At 47.4% G+C, this 18,400-nt stretch overlaps 1 protein-coding gene and 1 long non-coding RNA gene across 9 annotated transcripts in view; one reads left to right on the plus strand and one right to left on the minus strand.

Moving 5' to 3' along the window:
* Nucleotides 1–1,346: 1,346 nt before the first annotated feature.
* On the plus strand, nt 1,347–3,684 carry LOC308178629. The gene is made up of 3 exons (XR_013939859.1): nt 1,347–1,520; nt 1,694–1,810; nt 3,654–3,684. It is a non-coding gene; the product is annotated as an uncharacterized lncRNA (long non-coding RNA).
* A 4,763-nt stretch (nt 3,685–8,447) lies between these two features.
* CDH4 (cadherin 4) overlaps nt 8,448–18,400 on the minus strand; it is a 673,189-nt gene continuing 663,236 nt past the window's right edge. For all 8 annotated transcript variants that reach the window (XM_080557562.1, XM_080557563.1, XM_080557565.1 and 5 more), the window contains 3 exons: nt 13,992–14,131; nt 11,922–12,086; nt 8,448–10,604 (listed from right to left, as the gene is read on the minus strand). In XM_080557562.1, coding sequence (XP_080413688.1) covers nt 10,398–10,604; nt 11,922–12,086; nt 13,992–14,131 — 512 coding nt within the window. In that variant the 3' untranslated portion in view covers nt 8,448–10,397. The remainder of the gene's footprint in view (nt 10,605–11,921; nt 12,087–13,991; nt 14,132–18,400) is intronic.

The following is an 18,400-nucleotide window of genomic DNA, read 5'->3' on the forward strand; positions in this document are numbered from 1 at the left end:
CGGAGGGCTGAATATCTGCAGCAAAGCCGTGCCTTCTATTTGCTCATTTCCTCGAGTGAAGACATTAAAATGCTTTTGATCGGAGGCACTTAAACAGCAAAAGCCTGCCGTACAAGCGTGTTTTGCTGCTCTGATGTACTTCAGAGCATGTCTCGCCTGCGTGTGGTGGCCGTGCAGGCGGGGCAGTGGCACCTCCTGCTCGCAGGCCCTGGGATGTCCCCTCCTCGGGAGCAGGAGGTAATGCAGATTTCGTGTCAGCCTTGTTTTGGGTCCCCAGAGCCAGCACGGCCACTGTGCTGAAGCGATGTCTGCTTGTTCTGGGACGGGTACTCGCTCCTGGCGGCACGTCTTTTACAAGGGCACGAATGTAATGTCAAAAGAAACCACTTTGATAATGTACTCAGAAGTTAAATATTTTATACAGTACTAGAGCAGTGCGATGTCTTGCCTTCGTGGCACACTTTGCTTTCTGTCTGGGGCTGGGGCTGGGCTCCTGCTCACCGCCTGGGCTGGCAACCTCCTGCCCCGAGCCGCTGCCCGTCCTCTGGCCCCGCTGGGCTCTGTTCAGGATCCCTCTCTGTCCCTGCAAAACGGTGAGAGCAACTCAGTCTCAGTTATTGGAAAACACTGCATTCTGATCATGTGCTGGTTATTGTTTGAAGCTCTCAGGATCAATAGCGCTGTATTAAAGCAAGGTACTTGCTCCTTCTCGAGGTGCGGTGTGAAAGGAGAGTCCAAATGATGAATGCATCCTCATACAGCAGCCTGCGCGCTCGGTGCAGGGACCTCGGCTGGGGAATGGCTGGCTGACAGGCCAGTTAGTCGTCACCTCAACAAGTACGGTGCCATGCCTGATTTGCACCTCCTGGTGCCCCAGCTGAGAGGTGGGGGCTCAGCCACCTCATTGTAGGCACGTCTGATGCAGCACACGCTCCGGAAGGCTGGGGCTGTTACCCACAGTGTTGGCGGTATATAAAATGCACCGGTCCTCGTTATGCAGCCAGCAAATTGCTTTCAACGAAAACCAGAGGACCTGCAAGGCACTGACCTCACCGCCTTACCAGTACGAGGCATCACCAACAGTGCTTGGCACTGTTTTACCCCCGATTGGGAAAAGCTTTAGGGGATGTCTCAAGAATCCCCACTTGGGCTGTGCCGTGAAGCCCCAGGCTGGGATGTCAAACCCCTAAAGCAAAGGACTTGCTCAGCAATGCTGCTCAGTGCTGGGAGTGGATGCTTCAGGTGCACATTGCTTAAATTTGGTCATGGATAACACAACACACCTGCTCTGGCTCTGCCCTGAGTTTTGGCTCTGCCATCACCGGGGCTGCAGCTTGCTGGTGTTTGGTTGCGCAGCGACACCCTTGGTTTGCACCGACGGGGCTGGGTATTGTGTGTGATCACTAAAACTGCATTTTTGCAGAGGGTTTTACATGCTCTTTGTATTACCTGGCAGTTAAATTCCAATCAATATGTTTTTCACAGAAGAGGATTAGTTATGTCACCTTTTGTACTCTAAGGTAACTCACAGTACTTCATAAAGTAATGAGTTAGCTATAGATAGCACAGGTTAATGGCGCGGCCATTATGTACTCAGTGATAAAGCTTCCATGTGGCCTCGGATATTATAAATCTGGTTTATTAAGAATGGAAATATTGACAGAGATTGGATCCGTCCTTATTCCTCCTGCAGCTTCGCAGGGATTTTTGACAATTCACTTCTGGCAGCTTCCAGTACAGATAGAAAGAGACTTTAATCTCTCCGAGGAAAACTGCTATTTTGAACAACACGGCGGCTGATGCACACCGGGTGAGTGTTAACCCATTGATTTATATTTGCTAGCAAGTGTTGGGAGGCTAAAACCAAGCAAGGGTAAGCATAAACCAGGGGGGCTGTGCTGATGCTGCCGTGGTAGGTTTGAGCTCTTTGAAACGCCGTGCGGCGTGGCCGGCTCATCTCTGCCCAGCCCCAGCATCGCCACTGCAGCTGCCCCAGCTCGGTTTAGCAACCATCGAGCAACACAGAATGATCCCTCCATTATTATTTTTCTTTTTTGGCCAGATCTAGAGGCAGATTTTTAACAGTGCAAACGGCAAGCGAGCACCCAGAGATTTAATAACTACAAATGCTCTTGGTGGCAGCTGCTGCTTTCGGTTAAATTCCTGCACGAGCTGCAGGTCCCGCTGCCTGCGCAAGGCTCTCAGTCCCTGGCTGTGAGCAGCCAAATCCCACACACAGGAGCTGAGACGCTGCTCCCGAAGGGGGGGGCACAGCCGAGGCTGCTCACAGTGGCTTTGGCCGCTCCGTCCCTGTCCCCACACAGACAGGTCCTGCCATTTTCTGGTGCTCCTTGTGGTTATTTGACTTAGCACGTGAGCCTGTGCTGGCATTAAAAAAAAAAAATCTCCCTAGCTCTAACTCAGCCTTCTTTTTGGCCTTTCCCACTATTACCCGTGTGTGCAATGCCCAGTTGTGCTGTCAGCCGCAGGGCAGGAGCACTGTGTGCTTCAGGCTGGACGTGGCAGTGCTCCCCTGACGATGCAGGAGGGACGGACGGCTTCCCCCTCGCTGCAGCTGGAACCGGCCCTGCCTGAAGCCAGCAGGATGATAATTAACGCAAACCCGCGGCCTTGCTTGGAGCGATTTTTTTTTCCTCCATCCAGCCCCCTTAACTGAGTGTAGCTCGCCAAAGCTTCCAGGGTTTTCAAAAAAAAAAAGCTTCAGGGTCACTTGGGTTAGGCTGGCTTAAAAACCACCTCTCCGAGAGGCAGATGAAAGATGTCAGCCGAGGCTTCCCTCTTCCCACGCCTCTTATCTCCATCCGGAGGGGCTGGATGATGGCACCAGGAGGCAGACCTGAGAGCAAGCCACGGCCTTTCAGGAAAAACCCATCAATAGCAACTTCAGTGCATTCGTTTTTACTTTTCAGCCCTGGCCTTTGCGTGAGGTCCCTGGCACCACTCTGGGTGCATGCTCTATGGCAGCCCGAGTGGCTGTGCCATGCGTGCCCATCACGGCTATGCTGTCCCCCAGGTGAATTTCTGCAAAACCATGAAAAAACGTGAATTGGGTTGAGGGGGAGGCTGGTGCCTTGGTGAGGCCAGTCAGAGGCCTCGGCCGCTGCTCAGAGCCACAGGCCCACCGCCCGTTCCCTGCTCAGAAAAAAACCACAACAAACATCTTGGAAAAAAACACAAACATTTTCTCATTAAAAAAGAAGGTGGGAAGGTGGAGAGGGAGAGGCAACAAGCGGGCGAGATGGATTGCGCTGTGGCGCTGAGATGAGTGCGGGGAAGCTGTACATTAATCATCGCGAGAGGGGAGGGGGAACAGAAGAGCTCCTACAGCTCTATCAGGAGAAAGCGTTCGCTCTGGTAAACTGGTGTGGGTGGCCTGGATCAGGGCCTGCTCCCTGCTCCCTGCCTCCAACGCCTCCCCTCTGCACCCTGCACCCTCTGCTTGCACCAAAATTCGGGTCCGTGATGGGCCATTGGCTCTGTGCCCCCCAGGATCTGCCGGGAGTGGGCAATGAGGTGGTCATGAATAAATCGTGAGCATCATTCGAGCGAGTGGAGGGAAGTGCCGGTGGGTGGGCAGGCATGGCGAGGCCCGTTCCCCTTTGCTAACCTCCCTTCTCCCTATTTCCTTTCAGTTTATCCAGGATTAAGAGAAATGCTGCTGCTGCTGAGGCCGGAGGAGCCGTGCCGTTGGTATTTTAATAGGGTGGAGCAAGGCACTGCCTGGGGAGCTGCCTGGTTCCCACCGGTCTCCGTGTGTCCCATGTCCTGTGTGCCCCACAGGCACCTTGCTCCTCTGCAGCACTTCCTACCCTGCTTGCTTGGGGGATTGGTACCTAGCTCAGCTGCACGTGGGGTCCCCTTCAATATGAATTTGTGCACAAATAAAATATAATAATAATAACAATTATTATTATTATTTAATAATAATAATAATAATAACAGCAATAATAAAAAAATAATAAAATCAATCAGCGATGTGCATGCCAAGGGACTGCCAAGGTAAGAGCACACAGCCGACGTGCTGGCTCACACATGTGAACACAGAGAGAGTTTGGCCAGTGGTTAAAAAGAGGCATTTCATCCTCCTGAGACTCCACCTGTCCCGACCTGGGGTCTATTCTGACAATGATATTGCATTAGAGTTTAGGGTAGATATTTTGTTGTCGTGTAAAACTGCCTAATGTGTCTATTAACTCAGGCTTTGATTAAAAAATGTCTTCGATTTAAAGAGAATTGGAGAAAAAAGGGCCAGATAACTCAAGGGCTTTAGTCCAGATAACAAAGAAAAGTCTTTTATTTTAGTTTATTGGGAAGAAATACACAAAAACCCTGTGTGCTTTGGCTTGATCTGAAGAAAATTCTATTGCAAACTCTGGTGTCTGCCTCTGACTTGAGAGAGCTGTCCCCAAACCCATCTATAATTATATCTTTAATAATTCTTGTTATTATTTTTAATTTTAGTACAAAATTCAAGGGATTTAGAGGAGGGTGGCCATTTTCATCAGCTTAGTAAAGCTATCCTCATGGTCAAAGCTACGCATGCAGCTAAATCATTTTAGGAACAAGACTTTCTTCAGGCAGATAAAAGCCTAATAACAGGATGATGAGAGCACAGACTTCCACAGATAGCAGAAACTAATATTTGTGATGCAACAGTCTTGCATTATTCAGTAGTTAAAGATAATTCTAAGAAACAGAACAGCTTGAGAATTAGCAAAACCAGCAATAAAATATTCTTTGTTGACTCTGGGGGGAAGTAAATAGCTACGTACAGGATTTGTATTCATCTTAATGTTTATTAAAATGAGACAACGCTGCTTTCCACGTGCTTGCCTGCAACAGCTCCGTGCCGTGCTGGAACTGCTCGTCCTTCCCAGCCTATACTCACCCCAGGGTGATGAAATGGGGAAAATGGTGGAGTACGGACAGGGCAGGCAGAGGCCACTTGTCCCAGCCCCTTAATGTGGTGTCAAGGTGCTAAAATGCAAACACCTGGTGTCAAAGGAAATCACCACCACCCGTGCTGCCAAACAGGCTCAGAGGTGTGCAGCATTGTGGGACCCGCAGCCCACCATTGCAGGCACTGTCCTCACTGAAATGACTGCCCTGTGGGCAAGCCACGCTCCTTGCTTTAAGGAATGCAAACTTCCCAGCCCCCAGACAAGTGCAGAAGCACCCAGGGACTCTGAAAATACCATTGATGCCCATGCACATGGACCCAAACCTGTGGTGAGGCAACTCTTTATTGCTTCACTGCAAGAGGAAGTCTGTCATCGGCAAATGCAATGGGGTGGGTGTGGAGGAAAGTGAAATGGAATTAAAAAAAAAAAAAAAAAGCAAGTGAGACTATTCAAAAGGGGGACTTTATTTTTATTACACTGGAGCCAGGCGCCAGTGCGCCAGTTCAGCTTTGATACACAATAAATCAGCAAAGCTGTTACTCAGTTTGGAAACCAAGATTGCAGTGGCACTAAAAACACATTGAAAACATTTACTTTCTTCCCTATATTTTTTTCCCTCTTTTGATTTTGGTACAAAAATGGTACAAACAACAATACAAAATATTTGTGCTGTTGACGGTTACAAAAAATGGTTTTTGAACTCGGTTAACGGACGCAAACTGCTTTTGCGCTTCAGCGTGAATACAGCAGAACAGCAGAAGTCTTCCTCGAGAACAACCACAGTCATGCGGGCTGCTACACAGCTTCTCCATCATTAAAGGAAACATGCAAAATCATAATTAAAAGAAAGTGCTCCAATTATACATCTATATGTCATCGTTGGTTTTTTCACCTATTTGATTTGTAGCTTCAAGCACTAACTACATTATGTACACATCATGGTGAGCAGTTGGGCATGGGGTTTGTGTGTACTTGAGATAACTTTGATTTTTTCCCCATGAAACTGAGTTAACTTTGCGTGGGAGACACCTACGTTGTCTAGCTGCTGTTTTAAACATCATGTTCATCGTTACACAGCATTCCCCCCATTTTTTCACACTTACAATGAAGAGCTTCAAAAGACATCACAAATAAAAGTCCCGTATTTTACCTTAATATGTTTCTTGAGACTAAACAAAGTCGCAATCTTGGCATATTGTGTTGTACAGACCCTGCCTGCCCTGCCCGCTACAGTTCTCCAACGCCTGGACCTTGACCCTATGCAAAGTGGGTGCAGGTGACACAGCCACCTCCTACAGCCCACTTACTGCTGGAGGGTGAATTTGGACCCGAGCGTCCCCAAAAGCCCATCCACAGAGGCTCAGGTGCCTGCTGCATGGATGTGAGCTCCCCGCCACCCCCTTACAACCATCAATGGCATTGCCTGGTCCAGCAAAAAAACAGGAAAAAACAAACGAACAGGAAAATGCAAAACTATAAGCATAACTATGAGTAGCACGTAGGACACCGATAACAGACTTGCCTATTTACTGTCATTAATTACCTGCTGAATTTCCTTGTTGCCTTGCAAAGCATTTCTGTGACGGATGCTTCTCCCTTTCTACAGGCTGCGTAATGATCAGACCGGGGCCGTGCCCCAGGTGGCCGCGGGCACAGGGGGGACCTAGGGCATGGATGGTCCTGGCTCAGAGATGGGCAAACTTCATGCCGAGGAGGTGGAAGCCACATGAGGCATCGCTGTCCCTGTCCCCATCCCTGTCCACATCCCCTAGACACTGCTGAGAGCTGCGGTACTGGCTCCCGACAGTGGTGTGAGGTATGGGTGGGAAATTGGGTGTAAAAATGCTATTTTGAGGGTGGGCTCACCTCCATCTGTCTGAAAGCAGTGCTCTTTCCCCCATCGTCTCTAGGTGGGCAAAAAGTGGGGGATCCAATGTGTGGGCACCGCTTATTTCAATAGTTTCTTGAAGTCAGTGCTTCGATTTATTTAATCAGAGAATAACCCTGTGTGGCCTGTAAGAAAAACCTGTAAGTTTAGGGAAAGTTGGTGTTTCCCCACCTCGGCTCCTGGTAAGCTGCAGTCACCTCCAGCCGTGAATAGCACTGCCACTTCTTCCATGGGACCCCTCAGATTGATGTATACTGCATTATCTTAGCTGGTTATAAAGCATAATTAACAAGCAAAAAGCTTTGCAAAAAAGTGATTTATTTTCATTGCTCGATGTGCTGCTCGCTTACCTTCTGCCTGTTCCACCGCGAGGAAAGGGGCCAGACCCTGCAGCCATGCTTGTGGGACTGCAAAGGTGAGTGGTGGAGGGTGCGGGGAGGAGGAGGAGGAGGAGCAGGAGGAGGTCGTCCTATGGAGGGAGACTGAGCAGAACTGGGTCAAAAGATAATGAACTAGTTGGTTTGATTTATAGGTTTATGGGGTTGGAGTGGCTGGATTGCAAATGCTGCAGAAAAATATCCGCTGATTTTTTAAGAAAAGTTTCCAATGGAAGCAGGCAGGCTGATTTATTTTTAATTACTCCGACAGTTTTGTTTGACTTAGGTTGCATAAAATGTTCTTAAAATCCTGAACTGTTTAGACAAACTGAAGTCTGACAGCGTCTCCCTCCTGGCCAGGGAGGGAGCTGCTCCTGTTTGCCGTGCTAGGGAGGGGTGGCTACCCCCTGCAGCCCTGGGTACGGCCCCTGGGCACACACCACGACCTGTAGGCCATGGCCCCGGCCAACAGCACGCCAGGCATCAAGCACCAGCTGCTCTGGAGCCCACGTTCAGCTCCTGCTGGTATAGCCAGGTGCCCGCACAGCTCGGCATCCAGGCCAGCAGCGCTGCGGGAAGCGGGCGCCATTGGCTCCTCCCGGCCTCCATCCGCCTCCTTCACCTGGTGGTGAGGTTACAGCGACGGGCACAGAGCACGGCCGTGACTGGGGAATTATTATTTATTATGCAGCTGGGTGGCTTCAGAGGAGGTGCACACCCCAGTTGGTGCCGGCCTGCAGACAAGGGGAAGGCCCGAGGCAGCAGGAGGGGGAGACCAGAGGCTCAGGGGGAGCCCAGCAGCTGGAGGCCGGGAGCTGCCAGGCCTGCTGGAGGCTGGGGGAGAGGAGGGCGGCCAGGAGGAGGGGAAGGCTCACAGCAGAAGCAGGCCAAGACCTTCATGCTGGTTACCTGAGACAACCGGGCGCCCAGCTCTGGAATAGAAACCTGCAAAGGCCGCGCTTCATGGGGACGGGGCGCGTGCTGCTCGCAGCCGTGTCCTCGCCTGGCTGCGGCCACTGCTCCCGGGTCTGCCGGGGCTGAGCCATCCATCGCCCCCGGGGCTCCTCCAGAAACTTGTCTGAGTGTGTGTTTGCTCTCTGGGCAGCGGAAGGACAAAGTGACCGGGCGGCTAACTGACCGACCAAGAGAAAAAGAAAGATCGCATCTTCGGTAATTAATAACATACTGGTAACGTTTTGAGTCCCCTTGGGCAGACTTTTACCACATTCCACTTCATACAAGACACATTTCAAATGCTCGTTAATTTACAGAAACTGCATTTTATAGAAAATATGATACAGTGAAATATAAAATGCACTAGGAGCATTTCAAAAATCTATAGAGACGATCTTGCAGCCTAGTATACCCTCTGAAACAACGTCCACTCGTTACCGCAAGCTCTCTTCTTCTCATTCTCGCGCTCTCTCGCGTGCACGCGCTCGCTCCCCCCGCCCCCCCGTTTAACTCTTAGCATTCAACTTGAGAATTAATCAAGATATCAAAAAAGCATGATTATCCCCTGGATAATCACCTTCCAGTACTGTGCACATTCTTGGATTTAAATGAAAATATATCTAAGCACTTTTACAATTTTTAGCGAACCCACTGCAAAATCGTCTGCAGAATATAAAACACAGGTAATCCAAGATTTCATAGCACATTAATTAAGTGGCTCATAATCCATTAAATGTGGTTTATATTACACATCCATGCAGTCTAAATCATTTTACAAACATTAGACAGAAACCCACTAGTCCAAATCAGTAAAGGAAAAATGTAATAAAAAAAGCTAATAACTATTTGTTATTGGTTAAACTGACCCTACATATAAACTAGGTAGTATGCTACCATTTATAATACTGATGTTGAATTATGCCTGGATGCTGCAAAACCTCTTGCTTGCTTGGCAATGCTCGAGCATATTAACCACAAGATACTTAACAGGCCCTCGTTGCACTTCTTCTCCAAAAAAAACATTTACTACAGATAGCAGCGCCTACCCATTGAATATAAAGGACACACATTAGCTGAGTTACATGATGCTGTTGAGCTTTGGCTACTGATGCTCCAAGGCATTAACGTCGTTCTAGGCTAGCTCCATACTTACGGATGGCAAAAGTGCTGATTGCCGGCTCCGGCCCCTCGCGTGCCCCAGCCCGCAGCGGGGCAGTGACGCGCGAGAGGCAACGGCATTGGCTTCGTGCCGACGGGCGCTACCAGAGACGTGGGACAGCACCACGTAACCCAGCCGGTATTTACACCACTCGTGGGAGCCAAAACACGCCGATAGCATAAAAACAAACAAATGGGCCTTTGGTCATTTCACGATTTACTTGTAGGGTTTAGGCAAGGGCTGTTGGAGAGTTCTGTGGCAATAACCAAAGGCTTTATCAATGCTATAGTTCTATGCAGCTACATTGAGTGTGACCAGGTTACAGCAGAGCCCCCTAGTCGGTATTTTGCATCTGATAACACTGAATTATATACAACATGATGACTAGTTCACCACCTGCTGAGGCTTAAAGATGGCTGTTAAGATTTCCACTCAAAACATCTCCCCCTCCCACCCCCCATCCTCTCCACCCCAGAGTGAGTCACCCCCTTAAAAAAAAAAAAAGGCAAAAAAGAAACAATCTCCACAGTTCCTTTTTGTTAACTCCTTCCCAGCTAGAACTGGCTTAGGGTCACAGGGAGTGCTGCCCAGGATGGTTGTATGTTTGTTTTCATCACTCCTGAGATTGAAGGGAATCTGATACATGCACCAAAAGGCACTTTCAAATATATATATATATATATTTTAAAAACAGTGCTTCTGTTCTAAGAAATTCAAGTTAAGACAGAGTGCCTTTCACTCTCTTTAGTCATAAAGCAGATAAACGAGCAATATCCCAGCTGACATTAAAAAAAAACAAAAACAACAACAAAAAAACCTGCAGCAGAGACAAGTGTTCATGCGAGACAGCTCAATATTCTAAAAAAAAAAAATTGAAAAGAAAAAGGAAAAAAAAAGAAACCTCCTAAATCACCACTAAAAATAACAATACAGTCAGCAGGGGATATTAATTAAAAAAGCTGCCACATCTGTACAGTTCTTGCTTCTGCATCGGCTCTTTTCGTTAACGTTGTCGTCTGTGGGTTTGTTTTTAATTGTTTTTATTTTCTTCTTCTTCTTCTCTCTCTTTTTTTTTTTTTTAAATAAGTGAGGTCAGTTCAATCCTCCTCGCCTCCCCCGTACATGTCCGCCAGTTTCTTGAACCTGGGGCCCCAGTCGTTAAGGTAATCGTAGTCCTGGTCCCCGGAGCTGGAGGAGTTGAGGGAGCTGACGGAGCCGGCAGTGGAGCCGCTGCCCTCGTAGTCGAAGACCAGCAGGGAATCGTAGGGGGGGGCCGTGGGGTCGTTGTCTGCCGCACGCAGGCCCTTGGGGTGGCAAACAGACAGTGTTAGTGCCCGCCGCGGGGTTTCACGGCTGGGGAAGGGTGCTGGGAGGGTTGGGATGCCTGCAGCAAAGCTAAAGGAGGGTGGTTGCTGCATGTGGGTCCTGGGGCTCCGAGCAAATGGGGGCACAATGCGCCCTCTGCTCTGCACCCAGCAGAGATGTAGGGTGTGAAACCCTGGGCAAGGGGTCCTGGAGGGGCTGAAAAGCATCGCTGCTCCAGCTTGTGCTAAGTGAGTGTGGTGTGGGCAGCAGTCTGGGCCAGCACCACAAATGGCCTCGGGATACGGAGAGAAAGAATTGCTTTGCTGCAGCCCAGTGCTGGGAAAAGCCGCGTGGAATAGACCTGCAATAAAGAAACCTGATCTGCGCTCACACGTCCAGAAACTCCAGCCTCAGCGCGGGGAGACGGAGTCTGTCTTACTGCAGGGAACAGCAGCCAGAGCATGCACGAGAGCGAGCCTTGAAGTGCACGTGTGTGTGTGAATGTGAGTGTGAAGGATGGGCAGGAACAAAGGAAGAAGGAATTTTAGGGAGGAAAATGAGAAAAAGCACAGCAGGAAATTGATATAATAATAGAAGTAAATCGCTATAACATTTATTTTTCTGACTTGCAGAATGGATGGTGGTTTTTGTCTCAGAGGAAATAATGCATTGATTGGCTTGTAACCACTCAATCACTCATTTTAAAACTAAAAATGAGGTGAGATGCTAAATTGATAGATATTTGTAGAAGTAGATAAAGGAACAGTAATCTAACATAAAATAAAGAAACCCTCTCTGATCTGTGATGAATCTCTGTGCTCTGCAAACTCTTTGAGGTTTTAGACCAAAGAGAAAAGATGCAGACTGATGAAATAATTGCAAGTCCAGAGCCACAAAAGGCACCTCTGGCTTTAGGCAAACCATCCAGCTGTCCAGCCACACGGCAAGGAAATTCCTCCTCTGTCCCCATCCAGGCAGTGTATTTACTGACAGCAACTGCAGCACTCAGAGCAATCAAAGGGAGAGCAGAAGCAGGTTATACTGCCTGGATGCCGAAAAGTGTGCTGTTTTTGATATCCACAAGCCAGAAATCGGGGTTTTTGTGTGCACTTTGGCTTTTATAGGCTTGGAGCCTTTCTTTGGCCAAGTCCTGCTTCCTTTGCTCATCGTAATTGTTCCCTGTGCTCTGATCAGACTTCTCGTGGGACGAATAGCATCACTTGGTCCATAAAGCAGCCAGGAAAAAGTTGCACAGCTGACGCTAGCTGGCTGCTCAAGCTTTTAAGATGTGACACAGGACACCCTCAAGAACATACCTCATTTATAAAGTCACCAATATCCCCGGGATGGGGGATTACTGGTCTTATAGGATACTGCGGTTCAGCACCAATAGGCCTCTCATCCACCCTTCTGACTCCAGGTGCCTTGTTCAGCACGTGATCCATGGTCTCTGGCTGCTGGAGCTGGCTTAAATCGTAATCCTGTGACAAATGGAAATGCACGAAGTGAAACCAAGGGCTTTTCATTCAGATCACCTACATTCCTGACATCGCATCAACATACAAAGAAGTTGAGGGGGCTAATCTTTTCTCAGCTCAAGTTCGATGCCAAATCTTGTTCCTGGGTACGTAGCATCTCTATCTAAATTACAGATGAACCTGACCTCTGAGTAGCTCATAGAATTGACTTCATAAGACTGTATCTTAAAACATAAGTTAAATCAAATATTTAAATACCTTTTGAATATTTAACACAGTGTCCAAATCTTTGGGATAAAAAATTAGCTTTGGTTTGCATGTGCCTAGATATGTGCATAAATTTTGGATGAAATACATAATATAATGTAAATACATAGTGTTGGTAGACATATTATTGCAATTACATTTGTACAGAAGTAAAAACATTAAAATGTGTACTGCATTTATACATGTAGGCCTTTTAAAGTAATTATGTTCTTTCTGCTTGTGAAAAATCCCAGCAGAATAGGTTTCTATCAGGGAACGAGAACCAGGTAATATTCCATTAAAAATGTATTCATGTAGGTAATGGTGTTTTGCTGCTTTTCCTCTGCTGTTATTTTTAACGAATCCTTTCTAAAATATTTAAGCCTACAGTGTATTTGCCTGAAACCAGATACTTCAGCGAGTTTGAATGTTTATAACAGTACTTTGTTCTACTGGTAAAACTGTTCTTGTGCTCAGATGGGGATGATTGAATCTCCAGGAGCAATATTTATAAATATCTTGTCAGTGACAAGAAAAAAGAAATGCTAATTGCAAGGATTTTTCTGTTGAGTAAGAACTTTACAAATTTTGGGCGAAGTCCCTGCCTCGGATCCCTGCGGTGGCTCTCGCTATGCTCCCTCGCTTGCTTTTGGATGCTGGGGGGACCTCCAGGGCAGGACGTGCTGCGGTGGCTCGGTCAGCGCCAGCCACTGACCTCAGGACTCCCAGACACCAGCCCTGACCACCACATGGTTCATTTCAGCAAGCAAAAAGCTGCGACATGATGCAGAGACACATCGTTTGCATGAACAAAATCTTTGAGAGTGTCCTGGGCTCTTCTGTTAGGTAGGAATAAAAGAAAAAAACAGTGTCCTAAACACGAGAGGCCAAACTTTGGAATTTTAGCCAAGGAAATACATCCTTAGCAGAGGGACAGCACATCCCCAGAGTGCAGGCCGGGGATGTCCACATGCCACATCAGCAGCGCTGTCTGTAATAAGAAGCCGCCGCAGAAGAGCTGATGTGTTCGGGCAGACGTGGCTGAGGGCTCTGTCCCCCAGCAAAGCTTTGCCATTTTAAGCTCTGTGATGAGAAGGAAAATCCCCAAATGTATTTAGACATTTCTCACAAACTATGTCCAGAAATTAAAAGAAATTACAGGCACACCAGGGACAATTAAGAAAATACAGGGGAAGTCAAAAAAACCTTTATGCTCAAGCACACCAAGTCAAGTGCCTCCAGCCACAGGTCTGGGGTGGGCGGTAGCTGGTAGTTGGTTTTCATGAGATCTCTGAAGGGGTATGGGAAAATACATGACTTTAATGACCAAAACAGCAGAAATATTGTTTGAACATGAGTGTCTATGGATTGATTTATAATCCATCCCCAGGAAGCTGGGCTGGGGATAGCAAAATCCATGTGGCACCATGCTCCTGGCACGGTCCTGCTTGCACAGGAGCGTGTCCCAGAAACAAGCTGAAAGCCCTGGACCTAAGGTGGCTCTCATCGATGCCCATGTCACGCTGGGGAAGCCAATAAAGCTGCCTGGGCATAAACAAGGGGGGACATAGCCCTTTGCAAATACACTAGTGAAAATAATGTGGTTTCTGCCTTTTTTTGAGAGTAGAGATTGCACAGCTATTCTGACCAAGACCTTCTCACCTGATCTTCTTCTCCACCTCCCTCTTCGTCATACTTCAGGATGTTGTCCCTCACGTCATCCTCGGGGTCGATCAGGAGCTGCTTGGTGTGGCGCTCCTTCTCCCGGCGTTTCATCCACACCACGAACAGCAGCACCATGGCTGTAAGAGTGAAGGAGCTGGGTGAGCCGGGATGTCCCGGGCTGCATGGGTCAGAGCGTGGTGGCACCTCCTAACACCTTGCCTGCGCTCTTCTGCTATGGAGGAGGCTGGCTGCTAGCTGAGGAGCACGTCCTCCAGGTTTATGCAGCCACCAGGAGAGGAAATAAATACCCCTTCTGGAGTAGAAGCCCCATTTTATGAAGACAAAGCATACACTGACATTAAAGGGTAATGATGTTTTGAATAATTTCCCATGCAAGAATCCTCTGCACATGTCAGCGTGTGCTGAACAAATGTTGAATGAACTGCATATGGCACAACTTACAGTGTAGATTGCAGGCCACGACGAGTTTGGGGGAGAAACTTCACTGACTGCTAGTAAGAGGAAAAAAATGTTATCCTCTTGCATGTTCTTATTTATAAGGGAGAGATCAGTGAGAGCTGTAAATACTATGACAGGCTGCTACTCCAAACAGGTCTTTAAGCTCCATCACGAATGCTGATTGAGCTGAAGTAAAACACATAATCAAAGGAAAAGCAAAGGAAAAGCAAATGGCAAGTGTGAAAACAGCAGCTTTCTGAAGACATTTGATCTAAATCTTGAGTTTTCTACAAGAAGCATAAAATAAAAACAAAGGAAAGAGAGTTGCAGAGCTGCTGAGAAGCAAACAGGTACAGGCAAATGAACAACACCTTTGGTGGTGGGCTTGCCAGCGTGCACACTGATGTCAGCTCAGGTTGTGGGCCCTGGCCTTGGCAGACGTCCTGCTGAGCTGTCTGCAGTTTGCTAAGGAAGACTGATTTGGGGAGGCTGGGTAACACTGGGTCATGTAATTCGATTTACACTCACTTTTTCTTTGGTAAATGAGGGTGGCTTTCTAAACTTCTAAAATCATATTAGCCAGGACAGGAGCATATGCATTTGACCATCGACTTGCAAAGCAGATCTATGATCATGGGAAACCCTTTCAGCTTTGCAGAAGGGAGAGCAAATCTGGTAACACACAGCAAACCTCTTCAGCCATCAGCATTTGCATGCCAGGCCCTGGCTAATCTCTCAGTACATTAACAGAGAGAAATGAAGAGTTCTTGCATCATGAGTAAGTTTTCCCAGCTTAAACAGCTTTACCCAAAGGGATCTGACTCCCTGCTCCATAACCACCTTCTTCATATGGCCACGGCCCAGAGGCTGTGGGCTCTGTAAGACTTTCTCCATGTAAGTTGCTTTGGGAACTTAACTTCCCTCTAACGTAAAGCAACCAGACCTTGTCTTCTTCAAGAACTTGTTGAGACTCTAGCTTTCATCCTCATCCTCAGTAGCTGCAAGACATGCAAAAAAAATGCAGCTACACCTCCTGGTGTCTGCTTTCCCCTCCGTTCTCCATCTGAGCTGTGATGGTGGCAATCAGCACGAGAAGGGAGAGACAGACCGACAGTGCAGGTGGGAATGGGTGGCGTGGCTTCATCTCACCAGGGTTAACCTCAACCATGCCAAATCAATGCAGCCAACACAAGGAAGCCCAAGTAGGATGGAAGATCCCAGACCATCACTGTGCTTTTAGCTGCATGAGGAGAACAAGCAGCTGCTGTTTTTCTACCATCCCATATTTTGTTTCCCTTTGCCTCCTCCTGGAGCACGGAGGGCGAGCAGAGGAGAGTAGCTCAAGGCCTCCTGCTCAGGCGGGCAGCCCAGCTGGTGGTCCCCGCCACAGGGGGAGGTGGGTTAGGTGGATCTGAGTTTTTCCTCCCAGCACCGAAGTGTTTATACCCAACAGGAATTCACTGAAGAGAGCAGAAGAGGACTGGACAGCTAATTACCGCCATTGTGTGCCAACTGGCTGCCATCCTTGCCTGCTAGCTAACAGAATTGTTTTCAGATAGTTCAGCATTTCTTTAATGCTTATCCTAGATCTATTCAAGAGACAAAAAAGAAAAGGAAAGAAAATGTAACTCTTATCTGCAATATAAAACCTCAGCTATTTAGCAGACTATTGAAGTCCTTTTCTCGTCTTTCCTTTTCAAGTCTCTCACAACAAGATACCTGCCTAGTCCACAAAGACAATATTATAATGGTTACCAGTTTTTTTTTCCTTTCTTTTTTTCAAATGCTACTTTTTCATGCACTTGTGGAAAAAACTGTGCCATTAACGCCTTTACAGCTACCTTGAAAAAAACCAAGACCTTCAAAGTGTCAATAGCGGATGTAGTGCACTCTCCTTCCTTTTATTCACTCTGCAGAATGGGAAGTGCTATTACTGCTGTTAGACCCATTTTCACTCTGCATGTAGTTTTTCTTGAAATCTATTGTCTTCACCCTTCACAATTTTTTATTGCATTGCTCTTCTCCTAAATGTGTTATTCGTGCAGCTAATACATCAGGTATTAGGAAGAAGAAAAAACCTTTGAGCAAAGGTAAAGGCAGAAACTTCCTTCACCTGAGCAACCTCAGATCTGTCCCCTTGCTGCTCCTTTCTTTTAAAGCCATCAAACTTTGACCTGCTGACTCTAAAATGGACAAATAGCACAAAAAAAAACCCTATCTGCCTTTTTGCAGGCTTTTGTTCAGAGGTCACGATATAAAATAGATACAAAGGAGGCAAAACACTAGAAGGATGTAGCTGAAAAACTCCGCTCATCGCAAATTACATTTTTCATCACTGATACAGTGCTTTGCAGCTCTTGAAGATAAAAAAAAGTCAATTAGAATTACAATGAATGTAAAAATAAGCTTTTGTAATAAAACCCATAATTTAAAAAGGGATAATGTATCTGCGAATGAAAAGAGGAATCTCTTAAATCAAACGTCCTTCAGCTGATGTTAATTTCAGTCAATAGGATTTTCAACTGCTTAAATCATATTTTAGGACTGGATTTAAACGAGAGAAGCAAAAAGAAGTCCTGTGTTTTATCGCCTCTGGGACTTGTGGTGCAAACTTTTCCCGTGCCCTCATCTTCCATGAATTCAGAGTTAGGAACTGATCTTCCATGGGCTGGTGAAGCCTGCAGAGCAGCAGTGCATCAGCTGAAGCATGCCTGCATGCCCTGCTGTAGAAAATGTGTTGGGAACTGATGAATGCCACTCCTTTTTCTAGGTGTGCAACTGCAGGTGCCTGCATTCACAACAAACGTGCACGGTGAGGGGACAGCCTCAAACATTTCGCTGCTGGGACCCCACATCCGAGGAAGGGCAGAAAGCGTGCACCAGAGCTGTGCACGGGGATATCTGCACCCGCTCGGATGGGCTGGACAAGGAGTGGGGGACTGCACAGCCACAGGCACCAGCTTTGCTGCTCCCTCTCCAGACTGGTAGGGTAAATCAATTATATGACTGTGTATTCCATCGCTGGCCCAGGAGGGTGGATGTTTGCCCAGTGATGACCCATTCTCTTAATGTACCATATCGTATCTGCATTAGGTGACATTTGTAGCATACGTTGCTCTGTCTGTTCTCTGTTTAAACACATTGGGGGTAAAAATTAAATGTGATTTAACACCATAACTCCCATTAGCTTTAATGGGAGTCCCATGGTTTCATCCTGTGTTTCTTGATGAATATTTACCTCATTGTTCATTTCAGCGCTCATTTTTATCTATCCCTACTGTGCCAACTCCTGCTTGAAGTTATAATGATATCATTTTTATTTTTAAATGTGCGCACAAATGGTTATTGGCAATGCTCATGAAAGCCCGGGACTAATAGCATTGCTGGGCAATCGGGAGGGCTGTGCCTCTGCCTTGGCTGACAGCACCCCCAGGCCTTGAGTGCTCCCCACAAACCGGGGAGATCTTTCCTCTGCAGACGCTCACAATCCACCTCGATTCTCCACTCCCTTGCAATTTTACAAGCAATGGGAATAACTACCATTCTTTTTTTCCCTTTGGATTGAACAACTGGAAAATCACAGCTGTGCACTGGCTCCAGCAGGGACCAGCTGGACTCCCATAAGTGGTGCATCTGGAACTGGGAACCAGTATATCCACAGCCAGACAGGGACAGGCAGCGCCCTGAGATCTGTGGGGCATTCTGCCACAGGACTGGGGATAAGTCATTCAACTTTTTTTCTGCAGAACGTGGAGAATCATATCACAATCACTACCTACAGGATGTTGTCAGATGCAGTGAATGTTTGTAAAGCTCCTGGAAGTCCTAGAAAGAGAAGTCTGGCACACGCAGTCCGTGTCTCGCTTTGCTGACACTGCACTGAAGGAGGTTCGAATGCAGATAAATGAATCCCCACCCGCAGCACAAAGCTCACAGTTCTGCCCTTT

This window comes from Anser brachyrhynchus, assembly GCF_964034855.1.
Source record: "Anser brachyrhynchus genome assembly, chromosome: 16".
NCBI classification, from domain to species: Eukaryota; Metazoa; Chordata; class Aves; order Anseriformes; family Anatidae; genus Anser; species Anser brachyrhynchus.